Genomic DNA, 18,298 nt, shown 5'->3' on the forward strand with positions numbered 1-18,298 from the left:
AGATTGAGGTCAGTGTGTGTTATTCCGGCGCTGTCGGTGACAGATGTTCTGTGTCCCCTTCCCAGCTTTGGTGTGCGGTCGGTGTCAACCTATCTGGCGGGAAGACCAGAGATGGCGGCTCAATTATTGGAGCCAGTGTGTTCTATAGCGACCTCCCGGGCTCTGATGTGGATGACCAGAAGCCGCGCAGTGAGTCCCAGAGCAGTTTAGAGAAACTAGAGCAAGAGTTGAAGGTAAGTTACCCCCAAAAGAGGCAAATTATAATATCTGTCCTATTGTCATAATATAACATCTGGGTTGTCATGTTGTAACATCTGGCTTGTTGTTTTGTAGGATGGCCTCAGCTGTTAGTAGCAAAGAAAGGGGAAGGGTCTGGTGTCCCCAGTAACACACTTCCATCCCTGTAACATGTAATAAAACGAAGGATTCGCCCCGGGACTTTAAATGAAGTGGGTACCGTTTCCGCCAGTAAACATAACAGTAGTAAATAGAGTATAAGGTTTATTCAAGTAAAATTGTTTACATGCATAGATATTACCAACAGTTGCCAATTTAAAAAAGATACAAAAACAAGGAATATTGGTACATTATTGTCATAGTACACGGGCATCATACTACCTGACTAGTTTCGCGAGATCCAGCTCGCTCTTCAGGGGTGGATGTGTGTAACAATGTACCTAGAATAAAAAAGTATATATTTGGAAATATAGCCCAGTATTAATTATAAAGACACAAGGTAGGAGGGGTTATGGGTCCCCATACTCACCACTGAGCTTGTAAACAATTTTACTTGAATAAAACTTATACTGTATTTACTACTGTTATGTTTACTGGCGGAAACGGTACCCACTTCATTTAAAGTCCCGGGGCGAATCCTTCTTTTTGTCCCTTGTTATACAGTGACAGGTACAATAATTAGTGATTGTAAAGGTTTTTCACCTAATGCATTAACGTAAGAAACCTTTGTGCAGTGCTGTGGCTCTTCTCTCTCGATCTCCCTCCCTCCCTCCCTCTCTCGATCTCCCTCCCTCCCTCCCTCCCTCTCTCGATCTCTCTCCCTCCCTCCCTCCCTCTCTCGATCTCCCTCCCTCCCTCCCTCTCTCGATCTCCCTCCCTCCCTCCCTCTCTCGATCTCCCTCCCTCCCTCCCTCCCTCCCTCTCTCGATCTCCCTCCCTCCCTCCCTCCCTCTCTCGATCTCCCTCCCTCCCTCCCTCTCTCGATCTCCCTCCCTCCCTCCCTCCCTCTCTCTCTCGATCTCCCTCCCTCCCTCCCTCCCTCTCTCGATCTCCCTCCCTCCCTCCCTCTCTCGATCTCCCTCCCTCCCTCCCTCCCTCTCTCGATCTCCCTCCCTCCCTCCCTCCCTCTCTCGATCTCCCTCCCTCCCTCCCTCCCTCTCTCGATCTCTCTCCCTCCCTCCCTCCCTCCCTCGATCTCCCTCCCTCGACCTCCCTCCCTCTCTCGATCTCCCTCCCTCCCTCTCTCGATCTCCCTCCCTCCCTCTCTCGATCTCCCTCCCTCCCTCCCTCTCTCGATCTCCCTCCCTCCCTCCCTCTCTCGATCTCCCTCTCTCGATCTCCCTCCCTCCCTCCCTCTCTCGATCTCCCTCCCTCCCTCCCTCCCTCTCTCGATCTCCCTCCCTCCCTCTCTCGATCTCTCTCCCTCCCTCCCTCTCTCTCTCGATCTCTCTCTCTCGATCTCCCTCCCTCTCTCTCTCGATCTCCCTCCCTCTCTCTCTCGATCTCCCTCCCTCTCTCTCTCGATCTCCCTCCCTCTCTCTCTCGATCTCCCTCCCTCTCTCTCTCGATCTCCCTCCCTCTCTCTCTCGATCTCCCTCCCTCTCTCTCTCGATCTCCCTCCCTCTCTCTCTCGATCTCCCTCCCTCTCTCGATCTCCCTCTCTCTATCGATCTCTCTCTCAACACAGCCCACTGGAGAACCTTGATCAATCGGCTTGTTGGGGGGGGTTCTCGAAGGCAGGAGGAGCCAGAAGTGCCAGCGGAATACCCCAGAAGAAGGGGATCAGGGCTGCCCTGTGCAAAACAGTTGCACAGAGCAGATACACAGCCCACAGGAATACAAGCAGCTTATTTGGGTGGGTGGGGGTGCACGAAGGATGGAGGAGCCAGCAGCACCGGGGGGTACCCCAAAAGAGGAGGATCAGGGCTGCTCTGTGTAATTGTTTTGGTAGGTATGACATGTTTATTTTTTTTTAGAAAAAAGAATGAAACCTTTAGAATCACTTGCTCAGTTTATAGTAATTGTATCACAGCTTTATTGCTACTTAGGATTTTAGAGATCCTCAGCTGTTACTAGTAGTAATAGAAATGTTTTGCAGAGTTTCGAGAGCAGCCAAATGATGAGGACAGTTCCTACTGGAAGGCTCACTCTGTCCTGTCCATATTTAAATGAATAAGAGACGCAACATAATGAGAAATGGAAGGGAAATCTGCTTTTTTTTTTTTTTGTACTGAAACGTTCTGTCTGTATCCCATAAGATTTTCCTTGACTTCCTGTTACAGACCATACAGGAAGCAAGAGGAAATCTTTTTAAAGCAAGGGAAATCCTCTCTTACAGTTGTCACCAGAACCGTTGACCTCTTTAGGAAATTTTACTTCTGTTCCGGATCTTGTGACAACTGTAAAGTTTTTGGATTTCCTATTTTAGAAATTGTGGTCACAAAGACAAATGGAGAGTGAATCCCCCCCCCCCCAGCAGGGGGGCAGATTGGGAAAAAAAAAGCCTTCTCAGCATTATCTGAAACTGAGAAAAATGTCTTGGCTGGAGATAAATTTTAACTGTCATCGGGGAACAGATCGGTGTGTTGTGATCCCCCACCTTGTCCTTGACAGATTGCGTGCAGCTTCTGTTGTTTTTTTTTTGGTTTTTTTTTTGTGATATTTTTGTAATATTTTCTGTCTCTGCTCTGTCCTGCTCTTCCCTCACCCTTTTAACTTCTTGTGATTGAAAGGACACCAGAATGCAGGCGTACTTACAGAAGAATGTGATGGGGCTCATCCCTTCCAATGTATTTGTGTACTTGACCTTGGGGGGCCTGTGTTTTCTACAGCTCTGTGTTCAATCTCCTAATCAGCATGTTATTGTAACCCTTCAGGTCCAGCAAAAAGAGTTAAGGCACCAAGATGAATTGTCCAGTCTGGTGTGGATCTGCACCAGTACACATTCCTCCACCAAGGTCATCATCCTTGACGCCAATGAACCCGGAAAGGTGTTGGATACTTTTATAGTTTGCAACTCACACGTACTGTGCATCGCCAGTGTTCCAGGTAGGATTGATCTCTGTAAGTTGATAGTGTCCCTGAATAAAGTGCTTCTGTTCTGCATCAAGTGCCTTCCGCTTCCCTGTCCTGGGGTCAGCCAGCGCCTTTGCGCTTCCCTGTCCTGGGGTCAGCCAGCGCCTTTGCGCTTCCCTGTCCTGGGGTCAGCCAGCGCCTTTGCGCTTCCCTGTCCTGGGGTCAGCCAGCGCCTTTGCGCTTCCCTGTCCTAGGATCAACCAGCGCCTTTGCGCTTCCCTGTCCTGGGGTCAGCCGCTTCCCTGTCCTGGGGTCAGCCTGCGCCTTTGCTCTTCCCTGTCCTGGGGTCAGCCTGCGCCTTTGCGCTTCCCTGTCCTGGGTCAGCCAGCGCATTCCTGTACATAACTGGCCTGTGGGGTCGATTCTTGGTTTTTCATGTTAGTACATAATATCCTTAAACACATCCTGTTTTTATTCCAGGAGTTATGGAAACGGACTACCCCACAGGAGATGTCACCAAACTAGATGCAGACTCTGGGCAGGCGGACAAATCTTCCTTATCAGAGAGCCTAGTAAGCAGTACCTCTTCCTTGGAGCAGCCAGTGGGGGGCGTCAGAGTTACTGTTACCTCTGTGGAGGAATCCGAGCCTCTCTCGCCACAAACCAGCAGTGTTCTCTCCACTGACGCTGAGTGCAATCCAGGTGAGATGCAGTGACTTTTGGTTTAGTTCCTTGATGCAGCCAATCAGATTTGATGGGCAGTTGGAGGATAATTGCACACAATCAGAAAGGTATAGACTTTGTGCACTCAGTTCCCCACCATTACCTAGTCTTATTCTATTGTGATGGCAGATCTCGAGTCCACCAATGCTGAGCTGGATGATAATGTGCCCACAGCGGAGGAAGCCACGGAGGCCACAGAGGTGGGGGACGTCAGCACAGATGACGTGGCAGATATTCAGGCCGGGATCTATACAGAACACGTCTTCACAGACCCTCTAGGTGTACAGAACACAACTGACGACTCCGGCTGCCAGCCCAGGTGAGTAATCCGTACTGTCTACACATCATCAGATTCACGTGCACAATGCATGTGATCGCAATGCCATTAGACAAGGGCAGATCACAAGCAAAATGGCACGTAGCCAATCTGAGTGGCTTTGTGCCTTGTGATTGGTCTTGTGGCCAATTAAGGCAATCACAAATGTGAACACTGGCTGTGTTTACACACAGCCAGCCCTTCTCTTTAAATAGTTTTGGCCAAACCAGTCCAAATAAACTATTTACTGCACCAACAGGTGTGCTTACTGGGCGCTCTACATTACCTGTATGTAGACTCTCCTCCATGCCCACTAACCAGCTAAACACAATGGGGGGTGAGATAATACATTTTGATTGATGGATGCTTCACCTCCCTGTTATTCTAAGACACGGGCTGAAGGGGAGTGACACAGCCTGTGACTGGCAGAAATCCGCCCACACCATGTTATTACCAAAAATTATAAAGAAGGGGCACGCACGCGCTGCACGGCGGGGGACCTGATACCCGTGGCCGGCGGGCACAAGTGTGTGCACGAGCGCCAGCACGGGAATTTGTGTGTGTAAACGCACAAATCCCTGTGCTGTCAGAGGAGGGGAGCCATATCCGTTTCTTCCTACGAAGTAGGAAAAACGATATGGCTCCTCTCCTAGTCACTCACATCCCCACACAGTTAGAACATGCTGAGGGAACTCACATTTAACCCCTTGATCACCCCCTAGTGTTAACCCCTTCCCTGCCAGTGACATTTACACAGTATTTTTATAAAGGGCTAGGCGATTTTCTAAAAAAAAAAAAAATCTGTGATTTAAAAAAAAAAAAAAAACTCGATTCACCATTCGAATCGAGTTTTTTTTGTTTTTTTTTTTTGGACACCGTGCCAGTCCTGGGGAGCTGCAGGCAGGAGTTTTTAGGCGAGGCTTCGGCCTAGTCCGCGGTGCCTAGTCCGGGGCCTCGCCTAAAAACTCCTGCCCACAGCTCCTCAGGACCGGCGTGGTGAAAAATAAAAAAAATTGATTTTCTTAAATTTCCTCCGATCTGTCCGTTGCAGTACCGCTAAAAATTGCAGATCACCGCCATTACTAGTAAAAAAAAAAAAATGATAAAAATGCCATAAATCTTTCCCATAGTTTGCATACGCTATAACTTTTGCGCAAACCAATCAATATACGCTTATTGCGATTTTTATTTTTTTATTTTACTAAAAATATGTTGAAGAAAATATATTGGCCTAAACTGATGAAGAAATTTGTTTTTTAAAAAAACTTTTGGGGATAGTTATTATAGCAAAAAGTAAAAAATATTGTTTGTTTGTTTTTTCAAAATTGTCGCTCTTTTTTTGTTTATAGCGCAAAAAATAAAAACCGCAGAGGTGATCAAATGCCACCAAAAGAAAGCTCTATTTGTGCGGAAAAAAAGGACGCAAATTTTGTTCGTGTACAGCGTCGAACAACTGCGCAATTGTCAGTTAATGCGACGCAGTGCCAAATTGTAAAAAGGTGCTCTGGTCAGGAAGAGGGTAAAATCTTCCGGGGCTGAAGCGGTTAAAATAATTAGAGCCATCATCCATATATAGAAAGAGAAGCGATCATGTAAATTAAACAGTGTGTGTTTGGTATCACTTTAAGCATAGGGTTAGGCTTTAAATGGACCCCATGACGTTGCTGCACAGTAATTGAACTTTGCTAGTTTTCTCTCTCAATGCCAATCTGTCTGCTGAAGAAAAGTGACACTTGTACCTGATCAGACTCCAGATCTGTGTGTGTGTGTGAAATGTGCTACAAGCAGCACGTCAAAAAGTAAATGTCACAAAAATCACATTTTTGACTAATAGTGGTAAGAAGGGTGATGTTTGTATTCATACACAGTACATAGGGCGCTCCTAGAAGAAGTGCAGAATAACTTGGTCCTTTGGAACCTTCATCTGTATCTATAGACCATAAACATGGTAGAGGAATGGATGAGGCAACTGGATGGATAGATGAAAGAATGATCGCTGGATGGATGGCTAAGCAGGAGAAGGGACCAAGACTGGAACCTCTGCAGCTCCCGCAGAAGATCTGGGTAGGATCACCTCAATGTATAAGAAAACGAACAGCAGGGCGCTGAGGTCCATATATCAAATAAAAAATTACTTTACATTGAAGTTAGCATGAAACAGCATGGATAGGGAACACCTGAGACCAAGCAGCTGTAATCAGTGTGAGGCTGTAGGCATCACTAAGCAAACAGTGACCAAGGATGACAGGGAACCAGTCAGCTCAAGGTATAGATATTAGCGGCGGCGTTCTCCGCTGCATGCAAGGATGACAGCTGGCATATGGCGTTTGAAAAAGAGGGCAAAGTCCCTGGAAATGCGTCATGCACACCCCCTCTCCCGACATCCACCAGACAATTTGACAGCTGTCATACTCGTGTGCAGAGGAGAACGCCGCCGCTAATATCCATACCTTGATCTGGCTGGTTTTCTTTCATCCTGTGTCTGTTTGCTCGGTGATGCCTACAACCTCACACTGATCACAGCTGCTTGGTCTCAGGTGTTCCCAACCCATTCTGTTTCATGCTAACTTCAGTATAAGTGTGCTGCTTATTTTAATAAAGTGATTTTTTTTTTTTTGTTTTTGTTTGATACTGACCTCGGCTGTTCGTTTTTAGTCTACACTGGCGTTTGTAGTCTGCTGTTATCCAAGTGGAATCATCCGGTTAGTCGGGTTAATTCTGGGTAAAGTAGCATCACTGATAGACGGACTTGGAGGAAACAGCAGAAGGTATTGGAGAATGTTTGGCTCTCTCTTGCAGATATGCAGTGTAAGGCCTCCATACCGTGACCCAAAAAGACAGTGTGATGGAGGAGAGCTCTAGCCAGGCTATCCTGTGCAATCACATTCTTTTAGTTCATAGTAACTGTTGGCTTTCTCCTCTGCTGCAGCAATGAGTCGGACCTGTACAGAGACGGAGTGGCGACTCTTCCCAGCGAGCAGGACCTGATGCGAGAGGAAGCCCAGAAGATGAACAGCCTGCTGCCGACAATGTGGCTGGGAGCACAAAATGGACAGTAAGTTGTCTCCACCCACTGTGCTGTCCTCACTGGTGCTGTTTTATTAAGCCATTTCTCTGAGTGACGGGTATCTCTGTTTCAGCCTGTATGTACATTCGTCTGTTGCCCAGTGGAAGAAGTGTCTGCTCCAGATAAAACTGAAAGATTCCATTCTCAGTATTGTGTAAGTATGGTTTGTACCGGAAAATGGTGCATTATGCAGAGTCATCCTGAAAACCCGCTCCCCATCATCTTCAGTGTGAGATGAACTCCTATAAGAGCAGCCAGGTCTTCATTGTGATGGATGGAGATTTATTCAAGTATGAAGTGAATTATCTCAACTAGTTTTTCCTCTTTTTGTAATATTTGTGAATTCTTGGAGTCGTATCATTCTGTTTCTTGTTACAAATCTTCTCTCGGCTGATTATTTTTTCTTTCTGTATTTCAGCCATTTGAAGGGGATTGTATTGGTGGCACTAGCTGATGGGACGCTGGCGATCTTCCATCGAGGAGTCGGTGAGTATGAAGTGCAGTTCGTAAAGCTGGATACACACAATATTTATTTTTTTTGTTATTTAAACCAACGGGCTGAACAAAAAAAGAAGCTGACAGATTGCCATACTAAAAAAAAGACTTGTTAGTGTGGCGATCTCCCCTGCCGTTCTATTGTGTTATGACAGGGGGATTGCCCACTTGCCAGAGCACACTGATCAGCGCTTGCAGCCAGTGCCCGCCAGCACTGATCGGAAGCTGTTTTATTTTTAAGCGTGGTCATTTGACAGTAGCCGGTCATAAGATCAGCTTCTACAGAACAGACAGCTGTACACACGGCTGGAAAGTCGGCCGGTTTCTGCCGAACCGACCGTTTTCGGACGATTTACAGCCCATATGTACTCAGCTTTATTAGCAGATCCTTTAACCACCGGAGACTTGTACTTAAGGAGAAGTACAGCCAAAGCTTGTTTGGCTGTACTTCTCCTGTGGACCACAGGAGTGCAGTTTGTTCTGCACTCCTGTGACCCATTTTCAGCTGACAGCGGGCTGAAGCCACAAGGCCAGTCCAGGCTGGGGCAAGATTGTGACAATATGGTCGGGATCTGCCCACAACCTACCTTGGACCAGCACCTGGCTCAGCCTCTCAGCAAGGGGGGCAGAGCAGAGAGAGCCGGTGACTGTGACAGTCAGACATTCACCAGCTCTCTGCTCACGGAGCTCTGAGAACCGAGCAATCGGTGGTCTTTGATTACTCAGTTCTCAGTCTTTCGACTCAGATGCCTGGCCGATGCTGCACCCGCTTAGGCAATTATGTTTCTTGGTAAAAAAAAAAAAAAATGCCAAACTTCTCTTTTAATAGCAGAAAAGGGGCAGCTTTTCCCTTTATAGTCCTTTTGCCCCACATTTTTTTTCACCCTTGATGAGCATAAATAATTTTCATATAAAAAATTTTGCAAATGGTAAAAATGTTCTCAGCAAAGTTAGAGCCAGTAAAGTAAGAAATTGTTTTGTGTAAAGGGGATTATCGTTGCCTGGACCTACAGGCTTCTGTGCTGGAGATCCCACCCTGTTAAGACCTCTGTCTTCACACCTTTTGTGGCCATGGAAGATCTTCCACCATTCCTGCTCTGGGTTCTCAAAGCCTGAAAACCTGCTGTACCTATTATGAAGGGGTTCTCACCATCCGTGCACTAAGTTTCTGGGTCCATACCCCTGTCATGTTCATTATGAGGGGACATTGGATATTCCTAAACCATAGTCCATGGGTGGTGGAACTGGGGAGGTTTTGTCACCCAGACTTTATTTTACTATTTTTGTGGCTCAGAAGACAATACACAGTGATCAGTAGCATCCATTAGATGTCAACTTCTGATCCTTCATCCTAAGATTGAGTTCCTTGTTCCTTCTGCTGTGTAAGCAACTATAGTGAGCTGGACGTGTTAAGTGTTAAATTGTTGTGCACATGGCTAGCAGTTTTTAGAATTTTGTTCTTTTTACCAGCTTAACTTTTAATACTTTTTTTTTTTTAATAGATGGCCAGTGGGATCTATCCAACTATCACCTCCTCGATTTTGGCCGTCCTCACCACTCTATCCGATGTATGACAGTAGTCCATGAAAAGGTCTGGTGTGGATACAGGAACAAAATCTACATTGTGAATCCAAAGACAATGAAAATTGAGGTGAGCAGAAAGGTTTACCTGTTCATGTTTTCTGAACTATTCTTTGGATTATGTGATCCGATTCTCAGACTGTTCTTTCCTGTTCCGCGTTCTCTGATCATTTCTATGATTTGTGTAAGCCGCTTCTTACACTCTGTTCCTGGTCCATGTTCTCTGATCCATTCCTCAGATTATATCATCCAGTACTCAGATTCTGCTGTTTTCTGTACTGTCCGTGTCCTCTGATCTTATCCTATGATTGTAATAAATATACATTTTTCCATGTGTCCAGAAATCTTTTGATGCTCATCCGAGGAAAGAGAGCCAAGTGAGACAGTTGGCTTGGATAGGTGATGGCGTTTGGGTTTCCATCCGGCTCGACTCAACGTTACGGTTGTACCATGCGCACACCTACCAACATCTGCAGGATGTAGACATTGAGCCCTATGTGAGCAAAATGCTGGGTGAGTTTTTTTACTCTTAGAAAACAAAACTTTTTTTATTTTATTTTTTAATGGTATTTGATTTTGGGGGTATTACATTTTATGAAAATCAGGGAATCATAGAGTTAAGAGTTCTGCTAGCAGAGTGGGTCCCCTTAAGACAATGTTTGCATCCCCACAACCAAGCTTCAACATCAACCAGCACAAGGTATGTGCAGGGGTAGCCATGGGAGAAACAGTGGAAAATTAGTGTGATGATGTGTATATACTGTCAGGGTTGGACTTAAAGTAATGCTAAACACACACCGTATCACTTACAGTATCCTTTCTCTTTCCATATGTGGTTGACGGCACTGTAATAATTTTAATAATAAAAAAAAATCTAGTAAGTAACTTTTTTCCCGATTGATATACAACTGTTATATGACCCAGCTCCTTTTCCCAGTCTGTAGGGAAACAGTGGCAGGACAAGCTTCTAGTCCTTTGCTGCTTGTCACTTGTATAAAAAGAAAAAAAAAAAAAGAAAAAAAAAACAGCCATTGGAATACAAAGAAAAAAGAAACCATTAATATCAATAAACTGTTTTAAATTGTCATGCAGTGTGTATATGTATGTATATGCAGTGGGGACGGAAAGTATTCAGACCCCCTTAAATGTTTCACTCTTTGTTATATTGCAGCCATTTGCTAAAATCATTTATGTTCATTTTTTTCCTCATTAATGTACACACAGCACCCCATATTGACAGAAAAACACAGAATTGTTGACATTTTTGCAGATTTATTAAAAAAGAAAAACTGAAATATCACATGGTCCTAAGTATTCAGACCCATTGCTGAGACACTCATATATTTAACTCAGGTGCTGTCCATTTCTTCTGATCATCCTTGAGATGGTTCTACACCTTTGGTTAAAATCACTTTGACTAGTTGTGTTTTATTTCTATTTTTAGGCACTGGAAAGCTGGGATTCTCCTTTGTTAGGATAACGGCCTTGATGGTATCTTGTAACCGGCTGTGGGTGGGGACCGGGAATGGTGTCATTATCTCCATACCACTGACTGAAAGTAAGTATGGATGGGATAGGTGGTGAAATATACAGACGGCTATAGCATCAGAACACTAAATTACCTGCTTCAAATTCTTTAGACAAGATCTGAGGTGACATTGTTTCCTCGAATAAAACATCAAACGTAATTCAGTTCTGAAATATATCTAAGTGTATTTAGTGCCGACATTGCAGAGGGTTATGGAATAATAGGCTTTGATGAACCCTGGACAATGCTGTTTTAAAATTTTGTAATCCTGAATTTAGGAAATGTCATCAAAATGGTGATTGTCCGCACACAGACACTGACTCCCTGTTGCATAAATGTAATGAGATGGGTAAAAGATGGCTTTGGCTCATTTTCCTCCACATGTAGCTCTTCAGATGCGCTTTGCCCTTTTTCGAGCCACTACGATTAAGCCGTGAAAAGGACAAAACTCTTCTGAGGAGTTCTCTCTACAGGTGGAGGAAAAGAAGCTGAAGCCATCTTTTACACATCTCATTACATGCAAGAGGGAGTCAGTGTCTGTATGCAGGTGGCCACCATTTTGTTCAAGGTTAACTGGAGCTTGACAAGCCGATTCTGTCTTTCTTGCACCAGTCTTGTTGATCACATGTAGATCTGACTGATAGCGGTTTGGAGGGGCTTTCAAGTTGTACTATTTTGACTGAATTTAGGAAAGTTGCAAATGAAGCTCTACTTGATAACTGATTAGGTTGGCTGGAAACTATTCATGTAGTTAGTAGATTTGTGTGATGAGACTATGTCTAATAAACCAGAGTAAGATTTGTAGATCTGTGCAGTGGGGGTCCACAAAATGTCAGACTCCAGAGAAAAGATGTGTTGACACATTAAAGCTGAACTTTCATTTAAATATATTCCTCAATATTCGTAAAGGATGAAAATCTGCTTTGTGTGCACCAAATGCCTTTACAGAACCCGGTAATTACCTTGTTAAAGTAGGAGTGAGAGCTATGGTTGGGGCCCAGCAGGTTCACCAACTACAGTATGCCTGCAGGACAGTACAGGAGGGGGGCAGATACAAGACCGGTCACTCTGCACAAGGGGAGAGAGCAGCAATTACCAGTCTTTATTTCAGGAAAGTCCTGCACAAAGGCAAAGTTTCACACTTGATTACTGCACAGATCTGAAAAAAAAAATGCTCATCAAGATTCAAGTAAGAATACACATGACCCTTGTATTTAAACAATATTTATCTATCTTGGAGTTTAGCTTTAAACTTCTGATAAAACCATATTGGAATGACTTTTGGTTTCCTACACTTGGTGGTGGAGCTCTTCTCTCTGAAGCATCTTCCGCACTGTTACTGATATATGTTGAGTGTTAGCGACTTGCCAGCTCTGAAAGATACAGAGAATAGGTGTGCTAGTCCTGAAAAAGGTCATAGGGTGGAGGGAAAATCTTATTCACCAAATACCAGAGAGAAGTGTTGATTAGACTTTGCCTACCAGGTTCTCAAGAACTTGTTCTTCACTGTCACCCCTGTCGATTACCCTCCCCTTACTCTCTTACTTATAGCCATTATACTGCACCAGGGCCGGTTACTTGGGTTGAGGGGTAAGTGCCAACAGTCAACAAGTTCTCCCTTCAGGCTTTATTCTCAGTAGCCACTTTTGTCCTGGCTGTGTAGATTCACTCCTTTTTTTGTATGTGTTTTCTCCGGAGCCCTTGTTGGCTGTAGTCTACTGTAATACTAAACGGCTCAACAGATTAGCCTCCTCTCATGTGTCGCAGCTAATCTTACAGTCGCTCCCTCTGCGCTGGTCACCACATCGTGTCATCCACTCTGGAGCTTCTCCTTCCCACGCAATGCTCTCCTCTTGGACCTGTCTGTCTTTCCATGGCCTTCTCATTCTAATAGATGTGTCTTGTAAATCTAGCAGGTGATAGGGTGAAAACATGCCGGTGATAAAAAGAGTGCTTGATGAGATAGTAAGTCTCCTAAAGTGTATGTCTGGGCAAAAAAAGATTGTATACATCTCTGCAATGCATGCATATTTCCCCATGTTGTATATCTTTAAAAAGCTCTGCTACCAAAAAATGTACTACATTTTTTTTCCCCCAGATATAAACTTTTTAAAGTATAACTAAAGGCAAACATGTTTTTTTTCATTTTGGTTAGAGTGTAGAGGGGTTAGAACCTATCAGGTTTTTATTGCAGTCTGTGCCCCCATTAAGGAGATTCACATTCTCTATTTTTTCCGTTTACCATTATCATTGCAAGTGAAAGTAAAGAAAATCCAAAATTTTGGGTTGTCCTCAGAAAAGTAATAGAGAGGAAATCTTCCAATGGGGACACTAGCACTGCTGACCTGGGGGGGTCCCCAAGAAATTCCCTTAATTTGCAGGGATTTCCCCTCACTTCCTGTTTGGCTATGGGACAGGAAGTGAATGAAAATCTCCGTAATGGGATAGAGATGGTGAGAAAAAAAAATCTGATAACCCTGCTTTGCTCTATCCAAAATTGAAAAAAAAGTTTTGCCCATAGTTCTACTTTAAGCCTTTACTCAGAATGTGTGCAGACAGTTGCTTATTAAAGCCCTGTACACACAGGCTGAATGTCAGGACACAACGGCCGGTTAAAAAAAACAAACAAAAAACATCTGACATTCGGCCCGTGTGTATGTCGGCCTGTCCGACAGAAGCAGGCCGTGCATGCGGGAAAACCAGCAGACTCCCGATCAGCGTTCTCAGCCAAATGCAGAGCACGCTGATCATAGTGTTCTGGCAGGGTTGGGGGGGGTCGGGGCGTCCCCATGTCAGAACTCAACAGCTCAGCGGGGGAGGTCGCTGAACTAACCTTGCATGGTTAGTACAGCGGCTCCGACCTGAGCTGACAGTTTTTTTCATGCAACCTGTAAAATAAACTGTAGTGAGTACCCGGTTTACACGGAACATGGAGCATAGACAAGTCTGCATGACACTAAAGCCTAAAGTCAGGGAAAGCAATCGAGTATGAAGTAGCCAATAAAATAAATATACAATAGCTGTCAGTTCACTCTAAAACATACCTGTATTTCTTGCTGGAATGGGTAAATAGAAAGTGAAGGCTAATGTACCTTTTCTGGAGAAAACTCTGCTCGGTGGTCTCTTCACTGCTGGTGAAAAGCTGAGCTACTTGGTCACATGTTAGACGATCTGCGCATACGCCACTGGTCCAATGCATCCCATGTCGTTCCTTCGCTTCACGGCACAGCCGGGTGTCAGAGCCCAGTTGCCCACATACCAAAAGGGATTGAGCCACACATCGCTCTGGTGTCTAGTGGTAAGCAAAACCCTATTACTAGGGTTTAGTAATCGTTCATTTATTTAAGTCACCTGCATTGAGGTAATTTAAATGGCCTTTCCCTTGGACTGCCTTAATCCCTATGACTAAGCCCTGTAGGGAGTGAAATGCATCAGGGCATGGCCTCTAGTGGGAGGTTTTCTTTAGTATGCAGCGTGTTCTTTTTCCAGCTCATTATACTTCTCTGGATTCCTTGACATTAAAGTGGTTCTAAAGGCTCAATGATTTTTTTACCTTAATGCATTAAGATTAAAAAACCTTTTGGGTGCAGCTCCCCCCCAGCCCCCCTTATAGTTATCTGGGCGCATCTTGATCCAGTGATGTGCATGAGAGCAGCAGCTCTCCCGGGTGTCTCTCTCTCCTCATTGGCTCACACAGCAGTGGGAGCCATCGGCTCCTGCTACTGTCATTCACAGCCATTGAGCCAATTGGAGAGCGGGGGAAGGGCTGAGCTGCGCTCTGTGTATAGACACACACAGCGTGGCTCGGGAGTGAGCCCCATAGCAAGTGGTGTGGGGGACCCAAAAAGAAAAAAGAGAATCTGGGCTGCTCTGTGCAAAACCATTGCACAAAGCAGGTAAAGATAACATATTTTATTTGTTTTGTTTTTTTCAATTCTTACTTTTAAAATCACTTCAACGGTGTGCGCACTAATCCCTTTTGGTGTGTACTTGGTCACAAGATGTCTGTATGGGGAGGGAAGACCAATCTTGCCCTTCGTCATTGATAAAAAGCTGACACCTTCATGCATGAGGCCTGCACTGAAGGAAACCTGAGACAGCCTTTACTCCAGGAAAGGTATTTCATCCCTACTCCTTAATCCATCCCAGCAATTGAATGAACAGCAGCTGATGGACTGGTATGTTCAGGGCTCTTAATGAATGCAAGCAGAACTGGTAAGGCTGCCCACACCATTAAAAAGTAGCTGTCCCAGCTTATTACAGAATTATGAGCAGCTTCCATTGCATTATAGTATATGTCTGATCGAGTCAGATAAGACCGTGCCAAGTCAGTTGTTGGGGAGCAATAACAAATTGCCAACATCGATCCTTACATAGTTAGTCTGGTTGAAAAAAGACCCAAGTCCATCTAGTTCAACCAATCCTGTAGTGGTCTGTGGCTTATAAGGTTTTAGGCAACATTTATAAAACACAGTAAGGCACATTGAGCGTATATTAGTGCTAGATGAACAAAAAACACATCGCATTCCTCTCTTCCTGCAGCATCTTCGCATGTTCTTCTAATAGTTCAGGCAGGTGCTTGGAATACTAAACCGATTTGTATCCCCCTTTTTAGTTGCGCTTCCTAAATGACCATTTTCTGTGTGCTTGTTACCACTGTGTGTATGGTTACTGCATCTCTGTTCATTTTATCTTCCAATCTCAAGCCAACAAAGCCTTACCTGGCTCTGGGAATCGTCCAGGGAGCGTGATCCGAGTCTATGGCGATGAGAACAGCGATAAGGTGACCCCCGGGACGTTCATACCATACTGTTCTATGGCACATGCACAGTTATGTTTCCACGGTCACCGCGATGCTGTCAAGTTCTTTGTTGCAGTACCAGGTAATTTGGAGTGTTAGACTCCCGGGGGGGGGGGAGGGGGGTGTTTGCATTGTAAAGTGCAAATTCAACCAACACTTTCAAGGTCTGTAGTTCTCTTGGGGGGGGGGGGCTTGGGGGGTTTATTTCATCGCCACAAAATTTCATTTTGTGGTGATGAAATCCCCCCCTAAGAGAACTACAGACCTTGAAAGTGTTGAATCAAATAGAGATGCTTGGGTTATACTGCCTGATTTGGACATTGGTGGGGGGGGTGACCAGCTAGGTATATCCCCTTCTATTCCCAGTATGCCTCTGAATGTAGTAGATTAGACAGTGCCAAGTTGGTTGACACCAAAGTCCGGCCCCCTTAAAACCCGATGGACAATAAGATGGCCCTTTTTGTTCAGAAAGCTTGGAGACCCTTGGCCTAGAGCAGCCTCTCTCAATTGGGGTTCTCCCAGAGGTTACTAGGGGTTTCTTGAGCTGATTCTTTGCACTGGCTACCAATATAACAGGAATTCTTCCCATTGACCACCACTATAATGGGGCCATTCTCTAACCGACCTTAAGTGTATGCGGGCCCTTCTCCTACTCCTAATGGCCGCCAATGTGAAGTGGTCCTTCTTTCCCTGGCCACCAATTTAAGGGAGCATTGCTCCATTGACCATCAGTGTGAGGGAAAACAATAATTTTCACTGTCTACATGTCTTTTTATGGTTATTATAATTTAGTTTTAATTTATTATTATTGAAAATAATGTCATATAGCGTAGCCTTGGTATTAAATATACTAATTATGCCACATTCCTTTTTTATTTATCTTGAATTCTTTTATATACCAGCTTATTATTGTAACACATTACTGAGTTGTGGACATAGATATTATTAGCAGTAGAAGTGCACTGAATGGAAATTTTGGTACCGAAACAGAAAATGCAGTGTGCACTTGGCCAAAAACCAAAAATCAAATTTTTTAAATATTTATATATATATATATATATATATATATATATATATATATATATATAATATTTGTATTATAGTCGACTTTTTAATTAATATCATGAATTTAAATTAAATGAATTAAATGAATATGAGTTTGTCGGCCATTATTGGCACCTTTTAGTGCAAGAAAAGTTGAAGAAAAATGCATTCCTTTAAATTCTATGTATGTCTTCACACTGGTCCGTTGCGCTTCCATTGTGGTGTTAAAAATCTTGCTTGCTGCATTTTTGTTCAGTTAGAAAATCTCACTTCCCCGTTAAAATACATTGAAAACTCAGCAAGAACGCATCAATAACGCACCCGTGTTACGTTTTTGAGTCACATGACCTATGAAAAACACACTATAAGCATAGTAAAATCATTATAAAATCGCGGCAAAATTGCATGCATTTTCGGTGCCATTATCGGTACCTTTTCCTCTTATTTGCAAATTGCCGATAACACCATTTTTCAGCCGATATGTTTCGGCCGCTGAAATTTCAGTGCATCTCTGATTAGCAGGGGATCCCTGAGACCTGAAAGTTATTTTAAGGGTTCCTAAAGCCGGATAAACACGGGCCGAATGACAGGAGACAACTGTCAGTTAAAAAAAAAAAAAAGCTGACATTCGGCCCGTGTGTATGTCGGTCTGTCTGACAGAAGCCAGGCATTCGCTCTGCTTTTGTCGGCTGTGCACGCTGGAAAACCAGCAGCCGACCAACTCTCGGTAAAGCGCTGTCAGCCAATGGCAGAGAGCGGCGACCAGAGTGTTCTGGGGGGGAGGGACTGTCAGAACAGCTCAGCAGGGGAGATCGCTGGACTAACCTCGTATTGTTAGTACAGCGGATCAGACCAAAAAAAAAAAAATGAATAGTGTGTACCCGGCATTCGCGTTTAAAAAGGTTGATAAACGCTAGCCTAGCAAACAGCAAAGGTAGCCCATCATCACATTATAGGACGGGGACTCAGGGGTGAAAGTAAACTCAAATTTTATAGTAAATGTAATTGTACAAAACTTCAGCTGTCCATCACTAGATCTAAATATTTTGACATGCCATCCTTACTAAAGGTGACCTCTGCTTATGGAATTTTGTGTCGTCATGCGAATCATCTGGGTTTAGGACCGATTTTCATTTTTGGAAGTAAAATAGAATTGAAAGAACTCGTGAAACAATTTTAAGTTGATAAAAATGAAAAGCTGGTGATGTGTCGTTTCCCTAGGTCAGGTGATTTGCCCGTCCAGTGGTGGCACGCCAGATGCAGCCGGAGAGAAAAGTGCCACCACACAACAGGAGCTGAGTAACCTGCCTCAAAAGTCCATGTTGGTGATGAGCGGAGGAGAGGGGTACATCGATTTTAGGATGGGTAAGAGACTGATTCCAGTGTCATTGTAAGATGATGGATTTATGTTAAAGACCCTCCTTGGCTTCTTCTAGAGGTTACAGGGTACTGGGGATGCTGATCATTCGATGTACTGTGTCAAATTAGGGC

General features: G+C 44.4%; 1 protein-coding gene across 3 annotated transcripts in view; it reads left to right on the forward strand.

Moving 5' to 3' along the window:
- The window catches only part of SPAG9 (sperm associated antigen 9), a 114,763-nt gene that overhangs the window by 85,250 nt on the left and 11,215 nt on the right, over window positions 1-18,298 (forward strand). For 2 of the 3 annotated variants that reach the window (XM_073606807.1, XM_073606810.1), the window contains 13 exons: window positions 66-233; window positions 3,114-3,285; window positions 3,733-3,954; window positions 4,105-4,294; window positions 7,221-7,346; window positions 7,432-7,512; window positions 7,777-7,844; window positions 9,356-9,504; window positions 9,776-9,947; window positions 10,879-10,992; window positions 12,514-12,552; window positions 15,669-15,845; window positions 18,029-18,172. In XM_073606807.1, coding sequence (XP_073462908.1) covers window positions 66-233; window positions 3,114-3,285; window positions 3,733-3,954; window positions 4,105-4,294; window positions 7,221-7,346; window positions 7,432-7,512; window positions 7,777-7,844; window positions 9,356-9,504; window positions 9,776-9,947; window positions 10,879-10,992; window positions 12,514-12,552; window positions 15,669-15,845; window positions 18,029-18,172 — 1,822 coding nt within the window. The remainder of the gene's footprint in view (window positions 1-65; window positions 234-3,113; window positions 3,286-3,732; window positions 3,955-4,104; window positions 4,295-7,220; window positions 7,347-7,431; window positions 7,513-7,776; window positions 7,845-9,355; window positions 9,505-9,775; window positions 9,948-10,878; window positions 10,993-12,513; window positions 12,553-15,668; window positions 15,846-18,028; window positions 18,173-18,298) is intronic. The other variant, XM_073606808.1, reaches the window with a different exon arrangement.

This window comes from Aquarana catesbeiana, linkage group LG12 (assembly GCF_042186555.1).
Source record: "Aquarana catesbeiana isolate 2022-GZ linkage group LG12, ASM4218655v1, whole genome shotgun sequence".
NCBI classification, from domain to species: domain Eukaryota; kingdom Metazoa; phylum Chordata; class Amphibia; order Anura; family Ranidae; genus Aquarana; species Aquarana catesbeiana.